The sequence below is a fragment of the Coregonus clupeaformis genome, chromosome 19 (genome assembly GCF_020615455.1).
Source record: "Coregonus clupeaformis isolate EN_2021a chromosome 19, ASM2061545v1, whole genome shotgun sequence".
Taxonomy (NCBI): domain Eukaryota; kingdom Metazoa; phylum Chordata; class Actinopteri; order Salmoniformes; family Salmonidae; genus Coregonus; species Coregonus clupeaformis.
This window is the reverse complement of record NC_059210.1, coordinates 58542760-58560622: the sequence shown is the minus strand read 5'-3', so window position 1 is coordinate 58560622 and position 17863 is coordinate 58542760. Positions and strand designations below refer to the sequence as shown.

Sequence of the window (17863 nt, the reverse complement as noted above, 5' to 3'; positions counted from 1 at the left end):
ACTCGATGAACAGCCCATCAGCTCAGTGCTGAAAATATGATAAAAAGATAATGGACTTTCTCACAAGGTCCCTGGTATGTTTAGGAGTATCTGGAGGTAAGCCAGAAGAGTGGGTTATCCTTCTCCTGGTTCATATTACTCACAGATAATGCTTACTGAATGCCTTTGGAACAGAACAGCATGACTTGTTGTAACAACATCATCACCTCTGTCTTGGCACGGGTCTTCGTTGGCACTGTAAAGTGTTTGTGATTTTTCAGTCTTGATATCGTTGCAAAATTGATGTTTCAAGTACAGATAAGAGTAGAGTAAAAAAAAAAGTATTTTGTATACTATACATTTTATAAAGAGCACGTATATGTGGTGTATTAGATTTAGCTTGATATTTGCACTTTTGGGACTACTATTGGTTCTGGGGAAAAACTAAATCCAGCGCAGTTCAAGTATTTGAAATAATTTTACACAGTCCTATGTATTTGACCCAGGTCTATGCGTACGACATCCATATTAGGATGAAGACTTCCTAATATGGACTCCGTATGTGTGCTGTATGCACGTTGCTTCTTTCAGCCTCTCTGGATCACAATTCTGGCTGATTTCTGTACTTCCTCTTGTTCTGCAGAGGCAACCCTGATAAGTGTGACATATGGGGGAACACACCTCTTCACCTGGCGGCTGCCAACGGCCACCACAACTGCCTGTCCTTCCTGGTGTCCTTCGGTGCCAACATGTGGTGCCTAGACAACGACTACCACACGCCCCTCGACATGGCCGCCACCAAGAGCCACATGGACTGTGTCCGCTACCTGGACTCCATCGCTGCCAAGCAGTCGGCCCTCAACCCCAAGCTGGTGGGCAAGCTGAAGGAGCGGGCTTTCCGCGAGTCCGAGAAGAGGATTAAGGAGTGCGTGAAGCTGCAGCGGAAGCACCACAAGCGCATGGAGCGCAAGTTCCACAAAGAGGCGGCGTCGGAGCAGTCTGTGTCGGACGCCATGAGCTTCTCCAGCTACACAAGCAGCTCAGTTAGCCGCAAGCTGCACCACCTGAACACCACCACTGTCAGTGTGCCATACTCTCAGGTCAGTACAAGCTGCACCACCTGAACACCACCACCGTCAGTGTGCCATACTCTCAGGTCAGTACAAGCTGCACCACCTGAACACCGCCACCGTCAGTGTGCCATACTCTCAGGTCAGTACAAGCTGCACCACCTGAACACCGCCACCGTCAGTGTGCCATACTCTCAGGTCAGTACAAGCTGCACCACCTGAACACCGCCACCGTCAGTGTGCCATACTCTCAGGTCAGTACAAGCTGCACCACCTGAACACCGCCACCGTCAGTGTGCCATACTCTCAGGTCAGTACAAGCTGCACCACCTGAACACCGCCACCGTCAGTGTGCCATACTCTCAGGTCAGTACAAGCTGCACCACCTGAACACCACCACCGTCAGTGTGCCATACTCTCAGGTCAGTACAAGCTGCACCACCTGAACACCGCCACTGTCAGTGTGCCATACTCTCAGGTCAGTACAAGCTGCACCACCTGAACACCGCCACCGTCAGTGTGCCATACTCTCAGGTCAGTACAAGCTGCACCACCTGAACACCGCCACCGTCAGTGTGCCATACTCTCAGGTCAGTACAAGCTGCACCACCTGAACACCGCCACCGTCAGTGTGCCATACTCTCAGGTCAGTACAGTACAGCCTCATCCAGCCATTTATGCCTTTTGAATATTTATTTAAAGGGACATTCCACTCCAAAACCAACGTTTGTCAGATGTTTTCAGGCCTAAAAAATAGTCCAATGTCAAGATGAGTGCACATCCCACGCCATTGGTTGTGTAGCTCCAGCTACATGATGCCTCAACCTAAATGAATGAATGGGAAAGATGAGCACAGCAAATCTGGAAATAATATGGTGCTTATCTTTTCCCTTCATTTAGGATTGTAGTACAAAGCTGCATCTACAAAATGAATGACCTGGGATGTGGACTTATCTCAAGTTTGAAAGATGACAAATGTTTCACTGTTGTGCATGTGAAACTCCTTATCTGTTATGTCTGCTGCTGTATAATTTCACATGCACAACAGTTGGAACATCAACATTTCCCATTAGTGGAGAAAGGAGAGGATACAATGACAGTTATGTGCAATCTATAATTATGTACACCATGTTGAAAATGAAAGGGACATTACACTCCAACATTAAACATTTGTCATCTGTTAAACTTGAGATGTGTGCTGCTGTATAACTAGTGGTTGAAGCCTGTGTTGCTCGTTGTCCCTGCAGGCTACTCCAAGGCAAGACCAAGATCCAGAAGAGGCTGGAGAAGAGGAAGCAGGGGGGCGGGACCTTCAAGATATACGAGGACGGCAGGAAGAGCGTGCGCTCCCTCTCTGGCCTCCAGCTGGGCAACGATGTCATGTTCCTTAAACAGGGAAGCTACGTCGGCCCTCGGGACCGCACAGGGCGCCGTGGCAACCTCCGAGACATATTCCACGGAAACGCCAACGACGACGCCATCTCTCGTGCCATCAGCGAGCCGGACTTGTCTTACCGGCCCGACATGGAATACTCTGAGGTCAGCACCGACTCCGGCCACGACTCCCTCTTCAACCGGCCCGGTCTGGGAACCATGGTGTTCCGACGCAACTACATCAGCGGCGGCCTGTTCGGCATCGGCGGGCGCGACGAGGGGAGCCTCAGTGGAGGAACCGAACGGGCTGGCAGCGCCAACATGCGGCTGCGCAGCCGGCTGCGGCGTTCGCCTAGCCTGGATGATGGGGGGGACAGCATCGGCAGTGCCCGCAGCCTCCAGGAAAGGAACCGCCAGGAGCTTCCCTGGGACGAGGTGGAGCTGGGGCTGGATGATGACTGCGAGGCCGTGACCAGCCCATTGGAGGTGTTCCTGGCCGCGCAGACCATGGGCGAGTTCCTCACCGTTTTTAGGCGGGAGAAGATTGACCTGGAGGCGCTGCGGCTGTGCTCGAACCAGGACCTTAAGAGCATCCACATCCCCCTAGGGCCCAGGAAGAAAATCCTGGACGCCTGCAAGAGACGCCTGGAGACCCTTGAGGACCCTGACTGCATCGAGGACACCCCGCTGTGAATGGTGACTGATGCTTTTGGATCTGAAGATGCTGTGTAGGTACTGTATACCTCCACTACTGTGATGTTCACCTACAGATTAAACCTAACCTACAGAGTAAACCTAACCTACAGATTAAACCTAACCTACAGATTAAACCTAACCTACAGAGTAAACCTAACCTACAGATTAAACCTAACCTACAGAGTAAACCTAACCTACAGATTAAACCTAACCTACAGAGTAAACCTAACCTACAGATTAAACCTAACCTACAGAGTAAACCTAACCTACAGATTAAACCTAACCTACAGAGTAAACCTAACCTACAGATTAAACCTAACCTACAGAGTAAACCTAACCTACAGATTAAACCTAACCTACAGAGTAAACCTAACCTACAGAGCAAACCTAACCTACAGAGTAAACCTAACCTACAGAGCAAACCTAACCTACAGAGTAAACCTAACCTACAGAGTAAACCTAACCTACAGAGTAAACCTAACCTACAGAGCAAACCTAACCTACAGATTAAACCTAACCTACAGATTAAACCTAACCTACAGATGAAACCTAACCTACAGAGTAAACCTAACCTACAGAGTAAACCTAACCTACAGAGTAAACCTAACCTACAGAGCAAACCTAACCTACAGATTAAACCTAACCTACAGAGTAACTCTAACCTACAGATTAAACCTAACCTACAGAGTAAACCTAACCTACAGATTAAACCTAACCTACAGAGTAAACCTAACCTACAGAGTAAACCTAACCTACAGAGTACATCTGAGTGTGTAGAGGAGAACAGGGCCAACTGTAACAGTTTGGGGATTTTTCACTGGGACATGTTAATATTTTCGGCACTCTCCCCTACACATAGTTATGAAGGTAGGCATCTAGTTTTTTCTTTGGTTGATGATAATAGTAACAATCCGGTATATAATTAATTCCTGTATGTCTCTGCAAATATGGCATTGCCATTCTTCTGGAGACCACTAGGTGGACACACTGTATAGGTCAAGCAGAATGCTCTTCCAACCTTAAAGGTGGAGCATTGTTGCTTAGTCTTGTCAGGACTAATGTCTTGTGGGTGTTTGTTGTAGTGTATGCAATATTCAGAGACAGGCTTGTCTGACTCTATACGATTATGTAAGGACATTCAGAGAAATGTTCTCATTTCATACCCTGGGTCACCCTGTGACTAGTTAGGCAGAAAGGAGGACATTGTCAAGACAAAAATCTCAAGTAAAATACAGAAACCTGAGCTTTCTTTGGACTTTATAAATGAAGGAGAAGAGCTGAAAAAATCTGAAAGGTATTTTGGATCATTGCAGCATCATTAGAGTGAGTTCTAGAAGTCCACTGCACTGCATTGTTGACCGTTTTAATTAACTAAAGGACACTGTTGACCGTTTTATTGAACTAAAAGACACTGTTGACCGTTTTATTGAACTAAAAGACCCTGTTGACTGTTTTAATGAACTAAAAGACACTGTTGACCATTTTAATGAACTAAACGACACTGTTGACCGTTTAAATATACTAAAAGACACTGTTCTCAGAACAGAGGACCTTGTTGCTTCCGTGAAGGACAGAGAGCTATGGCATGCCATCTTTTGGAGCATTGCGCCACCATACGCAGTCAGCAAAAGACTGCCTGGATCTGTATCTACAGAACACAGTGTTGATGTGCAGCAGTGTTCTTGTATCTACAGAACACAGTGTTGATGTGCAGCAGTGTTCTTGTATCTACAGAACACAGTGTTGATGTGCAGCAGTGTTCTTGTATCTACAGAACACAGTGTTGATGTGCATCAGTGTTATTGTATGCCATGTGGCACAGTGTACAGAGAGAGGAATGAGGGGTTGTGGCCTGCCCCCCTCCAACACCTCTCTGTCTGAGCCCAATACGTTGGCCCCTGTGGGGCTTGTTAGGTACCATCCCCTGAGCCTGTGCCAGTGCATTTGTTAAGGACATGATTTTTACATACATGAGCATATGGTTAATTGTTTGTATTTGTTTATTAATCCATTAGACGTAGGCTGGGATTCAATACAAGGCACTTTTTAGCGCAGTGCACCATAACAGGTTTTTAAAGGTAATTTACTCTTTAGCCGGCATGCGCAGCTTTTACAATGAATGCGATCTCCGCAAACATCTGGGAAAATGCCTTTAAAAAGCACATTGTCAGCTGTATAGTGCGTGCTATAACGCGCCTTGCACAGAATCCTGGCCAAAGTCTCAAATCCATAGTTTTGTATAGATACTTCCATTGTTGACGTTGATGGTGATAATGTAGCGAATTTGTAGGGTGAGTCACAGTCAGTCTGCCTCTCCAATTCGCTACAATATTATAATTATCTGTGCATTACCAGTTCTATGCTATTAAGGCATTTTTTTTACCCGTTGATTGGTTTGGCCCGGGTCATTCAGCTTGCTATGCATTGTTCCATTTTGTACCAGTACATTTGTTTACACACAGTATGCCAGGTCAAACCACTTTCAGTTTGGTTCACTGATAAAGGAGGCCAATTGCTTTTTTTCATTGACGGTTGACGCTATGAGAGAATGATAGAATAAACTTTATTATTTAATGTTTATTTAATTAAAAAGATTATTTAATGTTTCGATGGGTGAAACTCACACATAATTAAATCCATTGTCATAGATATTCTGATGAGCATTTTATGATACAGTATGTAGATGTCCAGCGTATAGGCCTACCCCCCATGAGGTTTTGAATTACAATGTTGTCATATCATGTTGATCACATCATTAAGGATGTTACACTACACTATGGAAGTTTAGTTACTAATTGTTTACGTCAAATTTTGGCTTGAAGGTTGGCTGTATGCTTATACATGTTTGGTATGATGCTAAAGTAACTATCCAGTGAAATCTCACTTTTAAAAGTTTGTATTCTGTTAACTCATACCCAGATAATGTTGTTGAATCATCCTATTCTCGTATTTGTGGCTAAAGCATAAATTGGAGAAAAATAAAAACACTTGAAAAACCCCACCTCAAACTTGTATCTCAAACAGACGGTTTAGAAAATGCTTGCTATTTCCTCATAGAGGATGAACTGGCCAATCAGCGGTCTACTAGCATTCATATGTTTAATGACCAGTATAAGCCCACACCAGAAACGCTGCTTTTTAACATATTTAATTAAGACAATTTGGGAAGGATAACTATATTCACTCATATTGTAATTCATTATAGGTCCTATTTCTTAGAAATCTGGAAACACTGGATATTTACTTTAATCAATTTCATGAAACTACACAAGTTTTGAATTTTAGGCAAATAATATGTTATGCTTTTTCTCATGGTTATGTGCACATGTGCCTCTTTCTGTCCAATGATGTAATTTCTGGACACTATTTCTGTCCATTTAGGTTAATGGACACATTTTGTCTGAAGAGCACCCCTAAAGGCTAAAAGTTCTCTATCGCCTCTTTAACCATCATTGTCGTCTTCAGTCTGTACTGGATGTCTCTGTGGTATGTACTGTATGTCTCTGTGGTATGTACTGTATGTCTCTGTGGTATGTACTGTATGTCTCTGTGGTATGTACTGTATGTCTCTGTGGTATGTACTGTATGTCTCTGTGGTATGTACTGGATGTCTCTGTGGTATGTACTGGATGTCTCTGTGGTATGTACTGGATGTCTCTGTGGTATGTACTGTGTGTCTCTGTGGTATGTACTGGATGTCTCTGTGGTATGTACTGGGTGTCTCTGTGGTATGTACTGTATGTCTCTGTGGTATGTACTGTGTGTCTCTGTGGTATGTACTGGATGTCTCTGTGGTCTGTACTGGGTGTCTCTGTGGTATGTACTGTATGTCTCTGTGGTATGTACTGTGTGTCTCTGTGGTATGTACTGGATGTCTCTGTGGTATGTACTGGGTGTCTCTGTGGTATGTACTGTATGAGAAATGTATGCACTCACTAACTGTAAGTCGCTCTGGATAAGAGCGTCTGCTAAATGACTAAAATGTCAAATGTAAATGTACTGGATCTGTTCTGATAATGTGACGAAGTCTTCCCAATATACTGTATGTGTCATTGGTTTTAGTGGTTGATTTTATCAGATGCACTTGGAACCTAAACAATGTTCACATTGAATGCCTCATTTTTTTAAAGGTTCAAACAGTGTTTTTTGCATAATAAACAAATATACTAATATGTCCTTCTCTGCATTGTATGTGAAGCTGCAACAGACAGGACTCTGACTGTGGCAGGCCGCTCTAGGGTCTAGGATCAGCTTCCCCTACTACAATCCTAACCTTAACCATTAGTGGGGGAGCGACCAGGAGCAACTTCACCCTGCACCTGACAGGCCTGGGAGGAATTCTCATTAACTTAGTCACCCTGCATCCCGATTCTCTGTCTTTTCCCCACTAAGTGTGCAATTGTGCATTCCTCATGAGTGTAAATGCATTTTCACAAAATTAATTATGCCAACCCTAAGTTTTAAATCCATGAAGGGAAATGAACTAGAGCACACTTCCAGAAAAAGGAAAATTGGGCCAGATGTAGGAAGAGGGATAGGGGAAACAATGTCAGAGTTTATGGGTCATTTAAGTAAACTGATACTCAGAGGCCAAAGATTGTTCCCACTGTTTAATGTGCACGGTAGGTAAGGACTGTTTTGGCAATCAAGGATATTATTGAGTCATTTTTCAAGTATGCATTAAATTAGAACTAACTGGATCACAACATGAGCTTGGATTTTTGGTCATAACCGGTCATTGTACATTACTTCACAGACATTCCCATTCAGTTCCGTAATTCTATTTCTATGCCTGACTTACTCTCATTGTTTTACAATGGCTCTATATCCAGACAATCTACTTCCTGGTTACATTTCCTGTTTATATCGAATCTAGCCTAGTCTGGATCTAAACTGAATTGTTCCATTTCAACAAAAGTGAAATGGAGCAAATTAGTTTGGATTCAGGCTAAACCTAGCCCCTCTCCGAGCTGCATTTGTATATGAAAGACAAATGGGTGTTAGAGAGATTTCCAAAATGTCCAGTTCAGTCTCTCATTACATTATTGTAAGATACATTGGAGTATGGTTAGAAAGTCGCAGGAAGTTAGGGTGCGGCGGGAAAATAATATTGTCTAGAAACATCCCTTCTCTTTAATCAGAATGGAACACTAGGTCAGGCCTGGTCACTGTGGTTCCTTGACTTCCTTAACTTTGCATTACATTAGTGTTACAGTATCTCCAGACATTGGATGACTCTTCTGTGATCATGTCAACCACAATAGCATCTGAAAAACCTTGTATCTCAATGTATGTCAGTTTGTTATTTGTTCTCGTTCATCAACTGTGAATATATGAAAACTTTACTGTATGACCAGTCATTCCAAAACACCTTGTGATGACTCCTGAAAAGTTCACTTTTCAGAGATACAGGTTTCTACAGGATGCTGACATTCCAGTTTTCACAGATTACACTGCAGAAGACGGTCAGCTGACCCAGATCATCTCTGTTGATACAACATTATTTTTTTTCTACGAAATGCTATTATTACATAATAGCTTTGGAATTGCCACGTCTGGGATGTCCTATAAGGGAGTGTGGCTATACAGTTATGATTTCATGATTCATAATAATAATAATAATAATAATAATTTGGTGGGTGATTTTACTGTATTTGTCCTGTTAAAACAGAGCTCTCCACATTCCTTGCCCTCAATACCCACTTCCCCCTTCTCTCCACTCAAACCGACATAGCCTTCCCTGAACCCAACTGAATGAGGGAGGAGAGAGTGAGAAAAGGAGAGAGAAAGAAAGAGAGAGAAGGGAGGGAGGAGTGTAACAAGAGGAGGCTCCTGCTGCCGCCGCTGACTCACACGGATAAAGTTATTAAGGCGTGGTCCTCAGTTCTGTTCTTGTCTTTTCACTGATTTATCTTGAGTTAGGGAGCTGGACAGAGAGTTAGAGAGGAGAGACTTACAGAGAGACAGACAGACAGACTTAGGGTGTGAGAGTTAAGGCGAGAGACGGTGAGACTCCATGAGAGAGAGAGAGAAACAGATAGAGAGCGAGAAAGTATGTTTGAGAGAGATAGAGAGCGATAGAGAGAGAGTGACTTACTGAGCAAGAGAATAGGAATTAAAAGAGTAGTGAGGCCTGTATAGGATGTCATGGTAGACTAACACGTAGACCTGTCAGCCAAGCTCCATGGTGAGGAAAGATCTGCACCGTCTGCCTGTTCAGACCCAGAGACAGAGACACAGTGGTCACACCCTGCAGCCTGAAGGAGAAAGGAGAGAGTGAGGGAGGGATCTTGGCACACCAGCCTCACACAGGACGTCCACAGAGTAGAGAAAGAGAACATGGAGACCCTCATCATCAAGAATGAAGAGAATACAGAAGAGAGTCATCCCACAACTGGAAGCCAAGATGTCACCACATCCGTGATAAACGTGTGGGACCTGAACCTAAACCAGAACCAGGAACAAGGGGACCCAACAAGAACAGACGATAAGCCAGGGGAGAACACCCAGCCTCAGAACCAGGAACAAGGGGACCCAACAAGAACAGACGATAAGCCAGGGGAGAACACCCAGCCTCAGAACCAGGAACAAGGGGACCCAACAAGAACCGGCGATAAGCCAAGGGAGAACACCCAGACCCAGACAGTCTCTAGCGGGTTTACTGTCACCACAGAGGATGTGCTGTGTGACTCCTGCATCGAGATCCCGTGCCGGGCCCAGAAGTCCTGCCTCACCTGCCTGGTGTCGTACTGCGAGGCCCACCTCAGACCCCACCTGGAGAACCAGAGGTTCCAGAACCACCGACTGGTGGAGCCCTTACAGGACATCGAATGTCTCACCTGCGAGGAGCACCGGCTACCGCTTGAACTGTACTGCCTGACGGACGGCTGTGGTGTGTGTGTGTGCTGCGAGTGTGAGGGACAGGGGCATCTGGGGCACAGTACTGTATCTGTAGAGGAGGCTCGAAGACAGATCGAGGTATTGGTAACATTTTATATTATACCAGTGGAGGCTGGTGGAGGGAGAAATGGGGAGGACTGGATTCTTTGTAATGGCTGACCCCGTGCTACCCTTTCTCCCTCCACCAGCCTCCACTGATATATACAGACACACAACACACTTACATTTCACAGATGGTGGTTGATAACTGTACGAGAGCTCCCTTTTTTGTTTGGCATGGACATGTTGTTTTGGGTCGTTCCACGAAAAGAGTGCCCTTTAATATTTTAAGTAGAAATTGTGCACCAATAATGAATTTTAAAAGCCTGTTATATTAAATGAAGTGCCCTTTAATATAGACCACACGGAGAATTCAATAAATCTTTAATATGAATATAATCTTGGTTACCCAGAAGTGAAATTCTCGCGAAAGTTGAATCACATGAATCTGTCCACAAGAGATTAATATGAATAAACTCCTTGCACCCGCTGTGACTTCTGGGAAGATTTGAACTCACTTAACCCCAACATTTCTCCAAGTTTTCACCATCATTGTAAAGCCCTGGTTATTTTGTTGCTTTGACAAAGTCATGTCTGAAGATTATTATTTATTTCATGTGATTAGTGAATAATTTACGCCTGTCCCTCATTTTAAGGTCAACCCTGTTACGTGAACTGCTCTCGATTTAATATGGTGAAACTATTCATATTTTTTTAAAAATACATTCAAAAGAAACATTGAACTTCTAGTAGTCAAATCATAGTGTAAAAGCAGGTGAGCTGGTTCTATTCTTTTAGGTCATTTTCTGGTGTTTTGTGGTGGAAAACTGAGTGGGTCTAGCATAACACGTCAACCCTGATACCCATAGATGAGCTAGAAATGTTTTAACACAACAACAACAAAAATTGTGAAGCTTACATTCAATTGTCACTCCCTGTTGCAAACAACAAGCTTCCATTCCACCTGTCATAAGGGGATTTATGGCTGATTCAAGATGAAATCGTCAACCCTGTTACGGTCAACTCTGTTATCTTATTTGGCACTTAATGCTGAAATCAGCAGTTGAAACAATAACAAAGCGTTTCCCGCCCCTGTTTTGGTACAAAGCTGAAGGATGGGCCTGGAGAAATATAACCACTCTCAAATTCATAGACAGAGCTATGGATGCAAGGACTGACCATCCATGATATCAAAATGATAGTTTTAACCAAGTTTTGAGGCTAAATAGTGTGTGTTTACATTTACTTTGTTTACAAACATTGGAGTAAAACAAGCTTATATTTTGGGTTCTGATGGGGTACGACAGTTGAACTAAGCTCATGAAACATTTATAAGTTATATTCTTCAGAATCAATGGGTACATATAATTAAGTCGAAAAATTGCTGTAGCAACTGTAGATTGCCCCTTTAATCGGCATTTCCTATAGTCCTTTTTTTTATTGAACCTCTTGAGATGGGAAAACTTGTTTTTTATTAAGTTGAACATGTGCTCTTTATGACAGAATGTTAAAGTTAGGTAAAATAATATATATATTTTTTACCAAGTTACACTTCTCAAAAGGCACCGGGTTGGTGGAACGACCCCCTCTTTTTAGTGTCAGTATTGTCTAGTGATCCAGGAGACGATGTAAGGATAGGGAGTCTCCAGGCAAATTAGTTTTTATGACATTGTTTATCACAAGACTTCAGTATGTTTCTCTGTGATAAGAAACCTTCTGTGTGACATGTGATACGTACAGCCTGCCCATTGTGTTTCAAGCTGGTCCAATAGGTTGCCCTCTCTCAAAGCTAGTAAATAAAGCAAATGCATTTCCCATGGGCTATGCTGGTAACCTTCTGGCATTGGTCCCAACACATGGTACTCTTTAAGAAACAGACCCCTGAATGTGTGTGTGTGTGTGTGTGTGTGTGTGTGTGGTTGCATGCGTGGGTGCGTATGATTGTCTATAGACAGAGCTGCAGAAGAAACAAGGGGAGATTATGAAGACCGTCTCAGTTGCGGAGAATGCCATTGGCAAGCTACAGAGCAACACTTCATCCATAGAGGTATGCCACTGAAATGTCATTTGTCACTACACCCGTATTGTACTTTCACCATTGCCTCTGACCTTAATGAACCTCAAACACACAGCTGATACAACTAAGTACCTCCTCCTCTCCTCTTTTTTAAAGTCTGTCACACATTCTCTCCCCTCATTCCCCTATTGCTCATTTATCACTTATAACATCGTCACTGATCTTAATTAACCTTGAAACACATAGCTGATACAAACTGACACTGATCTTAATGAACCTTGAAACACATAGCTGATACAAACTGACAAAGTACTTCTCCTTTCCTTCTCTTTATCACAAATTCTCTCCATCTTTCTCTCCCCAGAGCTCTGTGGCAGGGGTACGTGCTGTGATGGAGCAGCAGTTCTCCCTGCTGCGGGGGGCTGTGGAAGAGGTCCGGAGGGGGGCCACAGAGGTTCTGGAGGGGGAACAGAGGCAGGCGCTCAGCCAGGCCGAGGGCATCCAGACCCACCTGGAGCAGAAGAGCCTAGAGCTGAAGAAGACCCTGGCCAGAGTGGAAAGACTCTTCAGGAACAAGACGGACGTGGACTTCCTGCAGGTGAGAGACTGGGGCTCCCGGGTGAAGCTTCCCATTTTTACATTTTTAATTTTTTTAAACATTTTAGTCATTTAGCAGACGCTCTTATCCAGAGCGACTTACAGTTAGTGAGTGCATACATTTTTATTTATTTTTCATACTGGCCCCCCGTGGGAATCGAACCCACAACCCTGGCGTTGCAAACGCCATGCTCTACCAACTGAGCTACACAGACCTAGGATCAGTTTCCCCTCCTCCGAACCTTACATTGAATCCATTTTAAATTCAGGCTGTAACACAACACAATGTGGAAAAAGTCAAGGGGCATGTATTCTATTGGTTGATGGTATATACTGCATCATACTGCGGTCTTTGGAAGTGCCTGACTGCTCATTTGACTCATTCTGAACCCTATCCTGAGTGGACTACTGTATTAATCCATTTACCTCTTACCCTTTGCCTCAGCTTTCCCCTATGATCTGTTAAATATTGTCTTGGTCAGTAATTTTGACTCGTCAATGTTTATTGTGGCTGTCAGTGTGTTGACAGTGTTAGGGAAGTGACAGGACAAGTGCCAAGGAAATCCAAGTACTAGGCCCTGGTGGGAAGAGCTATAGGAGGATGGGCTCATTGTAATGACTGGAATGGAATTAATGGGTTTCCATATGTTTGATGTGTCAAATGTGGTTTCCATATGTTTGATGTGTTTGATACCTTCCATTGATTCCATTCCAGCCATTAGAATGAGCCCATTCTGCTATAGCTCCTCCCACCAGCCTCCACTGCTTACCATAGACACTTCATTTAGATCTTAAAATAATTTGATAGGTATAAACAGTATAGCCAAGAACCTACCAAGTCTATTCAAGGGAAAGCAATACTACCATATTGCTTTTACCTATCTGAAATGTCTAGGGGGTAGAGGCTAGGGGTTATTTCTGGATGGGGCCCTATTGTGCATCCCAAATGGCACCCTATTTCTCATATAGTGTACTACTTTATAGTACACTACTTTGCATGCTGTGATGGAGCATTTGCAAAAGTAGTGCACTATAAAGGGGATAGGGTGTCATTTGGGAAACGTCCATAGTTTTCTTAGTAATGTGAGTGACAGTATTGTGAGTGGCTCCTCCTGCTGGTGAATGTAGGAATACTCAGAGTGGAAGACGGGGGCAGTGGATGTCTGTCTGCCTGAGGTCTGCATTGGCCTCACAGATCGCCTGGCCTCCTTCAGCTGCCTGCTCACTGAGTCCACCCAGGAACTGTGTGACCAGCTCAAAGCTACCTACAGGAACAAACTGAAGGACATCTGCAAGACTGGTGATGAGTGTACACATTTTAACCAGGGCCGTGTTCATCAGGCACCAAACAGAACAAAACTATAGAAACTTGGAAAAACTGCTCATTTTCGTTTTTCGGTTTATTTTTACATTTTCCGTTTCGTGACATAATGAAAACGACCCAGGTTGTTATTGTAAAAGAGAATATGTTCCCAATGACTTGGCTAAATCAAAGTTAAATAACTGTTGAATTAATATCCATAGTCTTCCCAATGCATTGTATCATAGAGAGTTCTGTATGTACTACCTGGAGGATAACTTCCATTTCTCCTACACTGACCTACAGAGAAACTGGGCATTACAACCATGGTCCATCCCAAGATGCCTGAGCCTGAGACGCGAGATGACTTCCTCAAGCGTAAGATGTCTTTTTTATTGCATTAGCAACAATGAAATTTTTTATTTACATAGCTAGTGCTCTTCACAATGAGCTAACCCTTTTGAGAAATAGCCTGACTTGGTGTAACCTTTCACGTGTATTATAGCGACTTAGATAACCTTAGAATAAGCATGTGTGTGTTTGTATTGTCCCTGCATGTGTCCTATGCTGGCGACAAATCCAATTTCCCCTCTGAGGATGATTAAAGTTTATTCAATTCAATGTGTCTACTTGGCAGATGCCAGCAGTCTGACCTTTGACCCAGACACTGTCCACAAGTTCCTGAGACTAACGGAAGACAACAGGAAGGTGACCAACACCACGCCCTGGCAGCACAGCTACCCAGACATGCCCGAACGCTTCGAGTACTGGCGTCAGGTGATGACCTCAGAGAGCCTCTACCTGGGCCGACACTACTTTGAGGCAGAGCTGAGCGGGGAGGGCGTGCACGTGGGACTCACCTACAAGAGCATCGACCGGAAAGGCGTGGAGAGCGGCAGCTGCATCACAGGAAATTACTTCTCGTGGAGCCTCGGAAGGGAGGGGCGGAGCTTTTCCACTTGGCATGCTGATATGGAGGCTGTCGTGGAAGCCACAAGAGTGTTCACAAGGATTGCCGTCTACATTGACTTTGACTCAGGCTCATTAGCTTTCTATGGTGTGACTGACGCCGCTATGACACTCCTCTACAGGTACAAGGCTGAGTTCATGGAGCCCTTGTATCCTACTGTCTGGCTCTCAAAGAAGGACAATGTGGTGTTATTGATCGGCCCTAAGGACCCCCCACTAATGAAGAGCTCAACTCTGCCTGCCACCCCCATCACTCTCATAGCAACATCCGCTCCTGTCACTCCGGAATCATAATACTTTGACTGCAGTAGTGTAGTTAGGCTAGAGAGGCGGACCAGTCCACATTTCTGTTCCCCACAAATATAATAAAGTATCTATTCTATTCATAAGAAGTTGCCTGAAGTGACTGATACTGTACTTATTTAACAGGACACAGCATCGAGTATCACAAGACAGCAAACACAGACTTCACAGGGGGTGTCTGCTCTCATCTAGTGGTGATATGGAACAAAACATCTTGTGTTGGTATGACACTGAGGGATTGATTAATAACTTTTTAACTGCTCATTTTATTGGATCTGGTTAGCAAGTGACTGACTTACTAACTGCTGTGATTGGTCTGGCAATTGGCAATAAAAAGTACATTAAGTGTTCACATACTATGTTTATTTGACATTGTGCTGAGTACTTACTACTGAGATGAGTTAAAGGACTGTCTTTCATTTTTGTGTCCATGGTCAATCCACTGTAAATCATATTAACAATGTGACAAAGCTTTTGTAAAATCTTTTCAGAATCGATTCACAAATATGAATTGCTTGACTTTTTTAAATACCTAATACTTAATATGAATTTAAGCATGAAACATATTCTTTATACATTTCAGATACATTACAACACGTAAGAAATTATTCTCATAAGAATGGGCACGTAATATTGACAGATACCATGACACAAAGTTTCAGGCAGTGAAATCGATTGAGGTCTCGTTATCATCATACGCGGGGTTAACAAAATGCACACCTGACTGTGTCAGGGAGATAGCGTTGGCGGCTTCACTCCCATAGATACCTGGTACTTCGGGCATCATAGTGGGCTTGTCGAAGATAGGGTTTTCAAAGCCGTGGTCTGTGAAGTCCCCGATATCCTCCTGACTTCTCTTCATGCTGCTCAGAGAAGGGATGGAGATTGTGGGCATGGTTGGCATTTTTATGATGCCTCTGCGGAAGAGGACAGCCAGGAGGGGAAGACCAACGACTACTATCAGGACCCCGAACACGGCTCCCACCACCACTGCTGCGTTGCCCCCTGCCCCGTCACCACTGGTGGCCCCAGAGGAGGCCTGGAACTCAGCCCCGGTTATGCCCAAGTTTGAGCCCTGGGCTTGGACGTCCTTCAATATGTCCCGAGCCAGGACCTCTGACACCGCACCAGACTCACCATCCAGGAGCACGATCTGGATCTCGGCGGCAGCCGCACGTGGGATTACACCGAGGAAATACTGGGATTTGAGCACCTTGGACATGCCTAGCTGGATGGACTGGTACGAGGGCAGACCAAGGAAGAGGTGCTGCAGTCGATTCCAATAAGACTCCAGGTTGAAGCCTGAGGAATACTGGACGGTGACGATGGCACCACACACGTCGCAGCAGTGTCCCGTGGGGTACAGTGGCTTCTTACAGTTCATAGGAGTACATGTCACGGTGCCACAGATCCTTTCGTGATTCACAGAGTTCCCACAGACACAGCCAGAGGCGTCATCGCAGCCAGAAACCCCAACGCTGGGGGACGAGGTGCCGTGGAACTGCAGCCGGCCAGAGACCGAACCCAGATACTGGGTAAACTCCGAGCTGCTGCTGAACTTCTTCCCCAGCACGGACACACTCTGGACGGGGACGCTGAACTGGTTGGAGGTGGTGTCCACGCGGAACGAGGAGCCAGCACGGAACAACACGTCGTCGTACTGGCATGGCACGCTCTCCTCGTGTACCGAGAACAGGAAGCGACCTTTCTCCAGGTCATCTAAAGATGCCGCCGCCTGCCACAGCGCCGGGTCGAACCACTGCAGAGACTCTGCATCTTTGAACTGGGCGGTGACGCCCGCCCCGCAACCGGGGTCCCCTCCGTTACTGACCGTGAAGCCTCCCCCCGAGGGAAGGATGAACTCCCCGTCCACCGGTAGCCGCATCTCCTGGACGGAGTGGACCGTCTCCACGTACACAGACACTTTCCTCAGAGCCGAGAACTGCACTATGTCGTTGCCGCAGGGCATGGACCCTTTGTCCCAGTTGGTCTTGTTTTCATAGTTAGTGTCGGGTATCCACTGCTTGTACAGGGCGTCAGCTGCCTGGAACAGACAGAGACCGAGGAGAAGAAACACGGCTGGTGTTTTTGTCATCCTGAATGCTTGTGACAGAAGTGGTTGGACTTCGGGGTGACCTTTGTCTCTGACAGTGTGACTGTCACATGAGGTTCCCACATGATGAAGTTGATGAGCTCTGGTAGACACTCATCTTTACCGCCTGGTCACCAGCTTGGTCAAAGATTAACTGCTGCTGCAGCCGCAGCAATAATTCCCCAAAATAACAGTGTAGATGTCTCTATGAAAGAAAAAGTGATTTGATTTAGGCCTACAGCTTTACATAACCTTTATGCTTAAAAACTGTATGGTGAAAACGGTATAGTGTAAAAGAAATTGCATCTAAAGTAAAAGTAAAAGCTGCTATAGTGATGTTTCTTGTGACCAGCGGTGGAATTGAAGAAAAAAAAAAGTAATTGGGAACTCATCAATGTAAAATCCAAACATTCTATTTTTTTTAAATTGGCTAACTGTTCGAATGCACTCCCTTGATTGTGACCAGTCATTTAAGGCAGGGTTTCCCAAACTCGGTCCTGGGGCCCCTCCTGGGTGCACGTTTTGGT

At 44.8% G+C, this 17863-nt stretch overlaps 3 protein-coding genes across 3 annotated transcripts; 2 read left to right on the top strand and 1 right to left on the bottom strand.

Moving 5' to 3' along the window:
• Positions 1–539: 539 nt before the first annotated feature.
• Positions 540–6653, top strand: LOC123481372 (Usher syndrome type-1G protein homolog). The gene is made up of 3 exons (XM_045205084.1): positions 540–1083; positions 2272–3155; positions 6501–6653. The coding sequence occupies exons 1-2, from the start codon at positions 729–731 to the stop codon at positions 3114–3116; spliced, it is 1200 nt and encodes a 399-aa protein (XP_045061019.1). The 5' UTR covers positions 540–728; the 3' UTR covers positions 3117–3155; positions 6501–6653.
• Positions 6654–8967: 2314 nt separating this feature from the next.
• LOC121551886 (tripartite motif-containing protein 16-like protein) lies at positions 8968–15607 on the top strand. Its single transcript, XM_045205082.1, has 6 exons — positions 8968–10097; positions 12010–12105; positions 12440–12673; positions 13801–13972; positions 14279–14350; positions 14610–15607. Exons 1-6 carry the CDS (start codon positions 9459–9461, stop codon positions 15233–15235), a joined length of 1839 nt encoding a protein of 612 aa, XP_045061017.1. The 5' UTR covers positions 8968–9458; the 3' UTR covers positions 15236–15607.
• On the bottom strand, positions 15591–17426 carry LOC123481371 (protein amnionless-like). Its single transcript, XM_045205083.1, has one exon. The coding sequence runs from the start codon at positions 17337–17339 to the stop codon at positions 15903–15905; it is 1437 nt and encodes a 478-aa protein (XP_045061018.1). The 5' UTR covers positions 17340–17426; the 3' UTR covers positions 15591–15902.
• Between the last annotated feature and the right edge of the window lie 437 nt (positions 17427–17863).

What these genes read in the sequence shown, in the direction of transcription:
- LOC123481372 (XM_045205084.1), top strand. Translation starts at nt 729, where the DNA reads ATGTGGTGCCTAGACAACGACTACCACACGCCCCTCGACATGGCCGCC. An exon ending in TGTGCCATACTCTCAGGTCA is followed by an intron (nt 1,084 to 2,271) that starts GTACAAGCTGCA and finishes TAGTGGTTGAAG; the next exon opens with CCTGTGTTGCTCGTTGTCCC.
- LOC121551886 (XM_045205082.1), top strand. Translation starts at nt 9,459, where the DNA reads ATGGAGACCCTCATCATCAAGAATGAAGAGAATACAGAAGAGAGTCAT. An exon ending in AGGCTCGAAGACAGATCGAG is followed by an intron (nt 10,098 to 12,009) that starts GTATTGGTAACA and finishes GATTGTCTATAG; the next exon opens with ACAGAGCTGCAGAAGAAACA. An exon ending in CGGACGTGGACTTCCTGCAG is followed by an intron (nt 12,674 to 13,800) that starts GTGAGAGACTGG and finishes TGGTGAATGTAG; the next exon opens with GAATACTCAGAGTGGAAGAC.
- LOC123481371 (XM_045205083.1), bottom strand. Translation starts at nt 17,339, where the DNA reads ATGACAAAAACACCAGCCGTGTTTCTTCTCCTCGGTCTCTGTCTGTTC.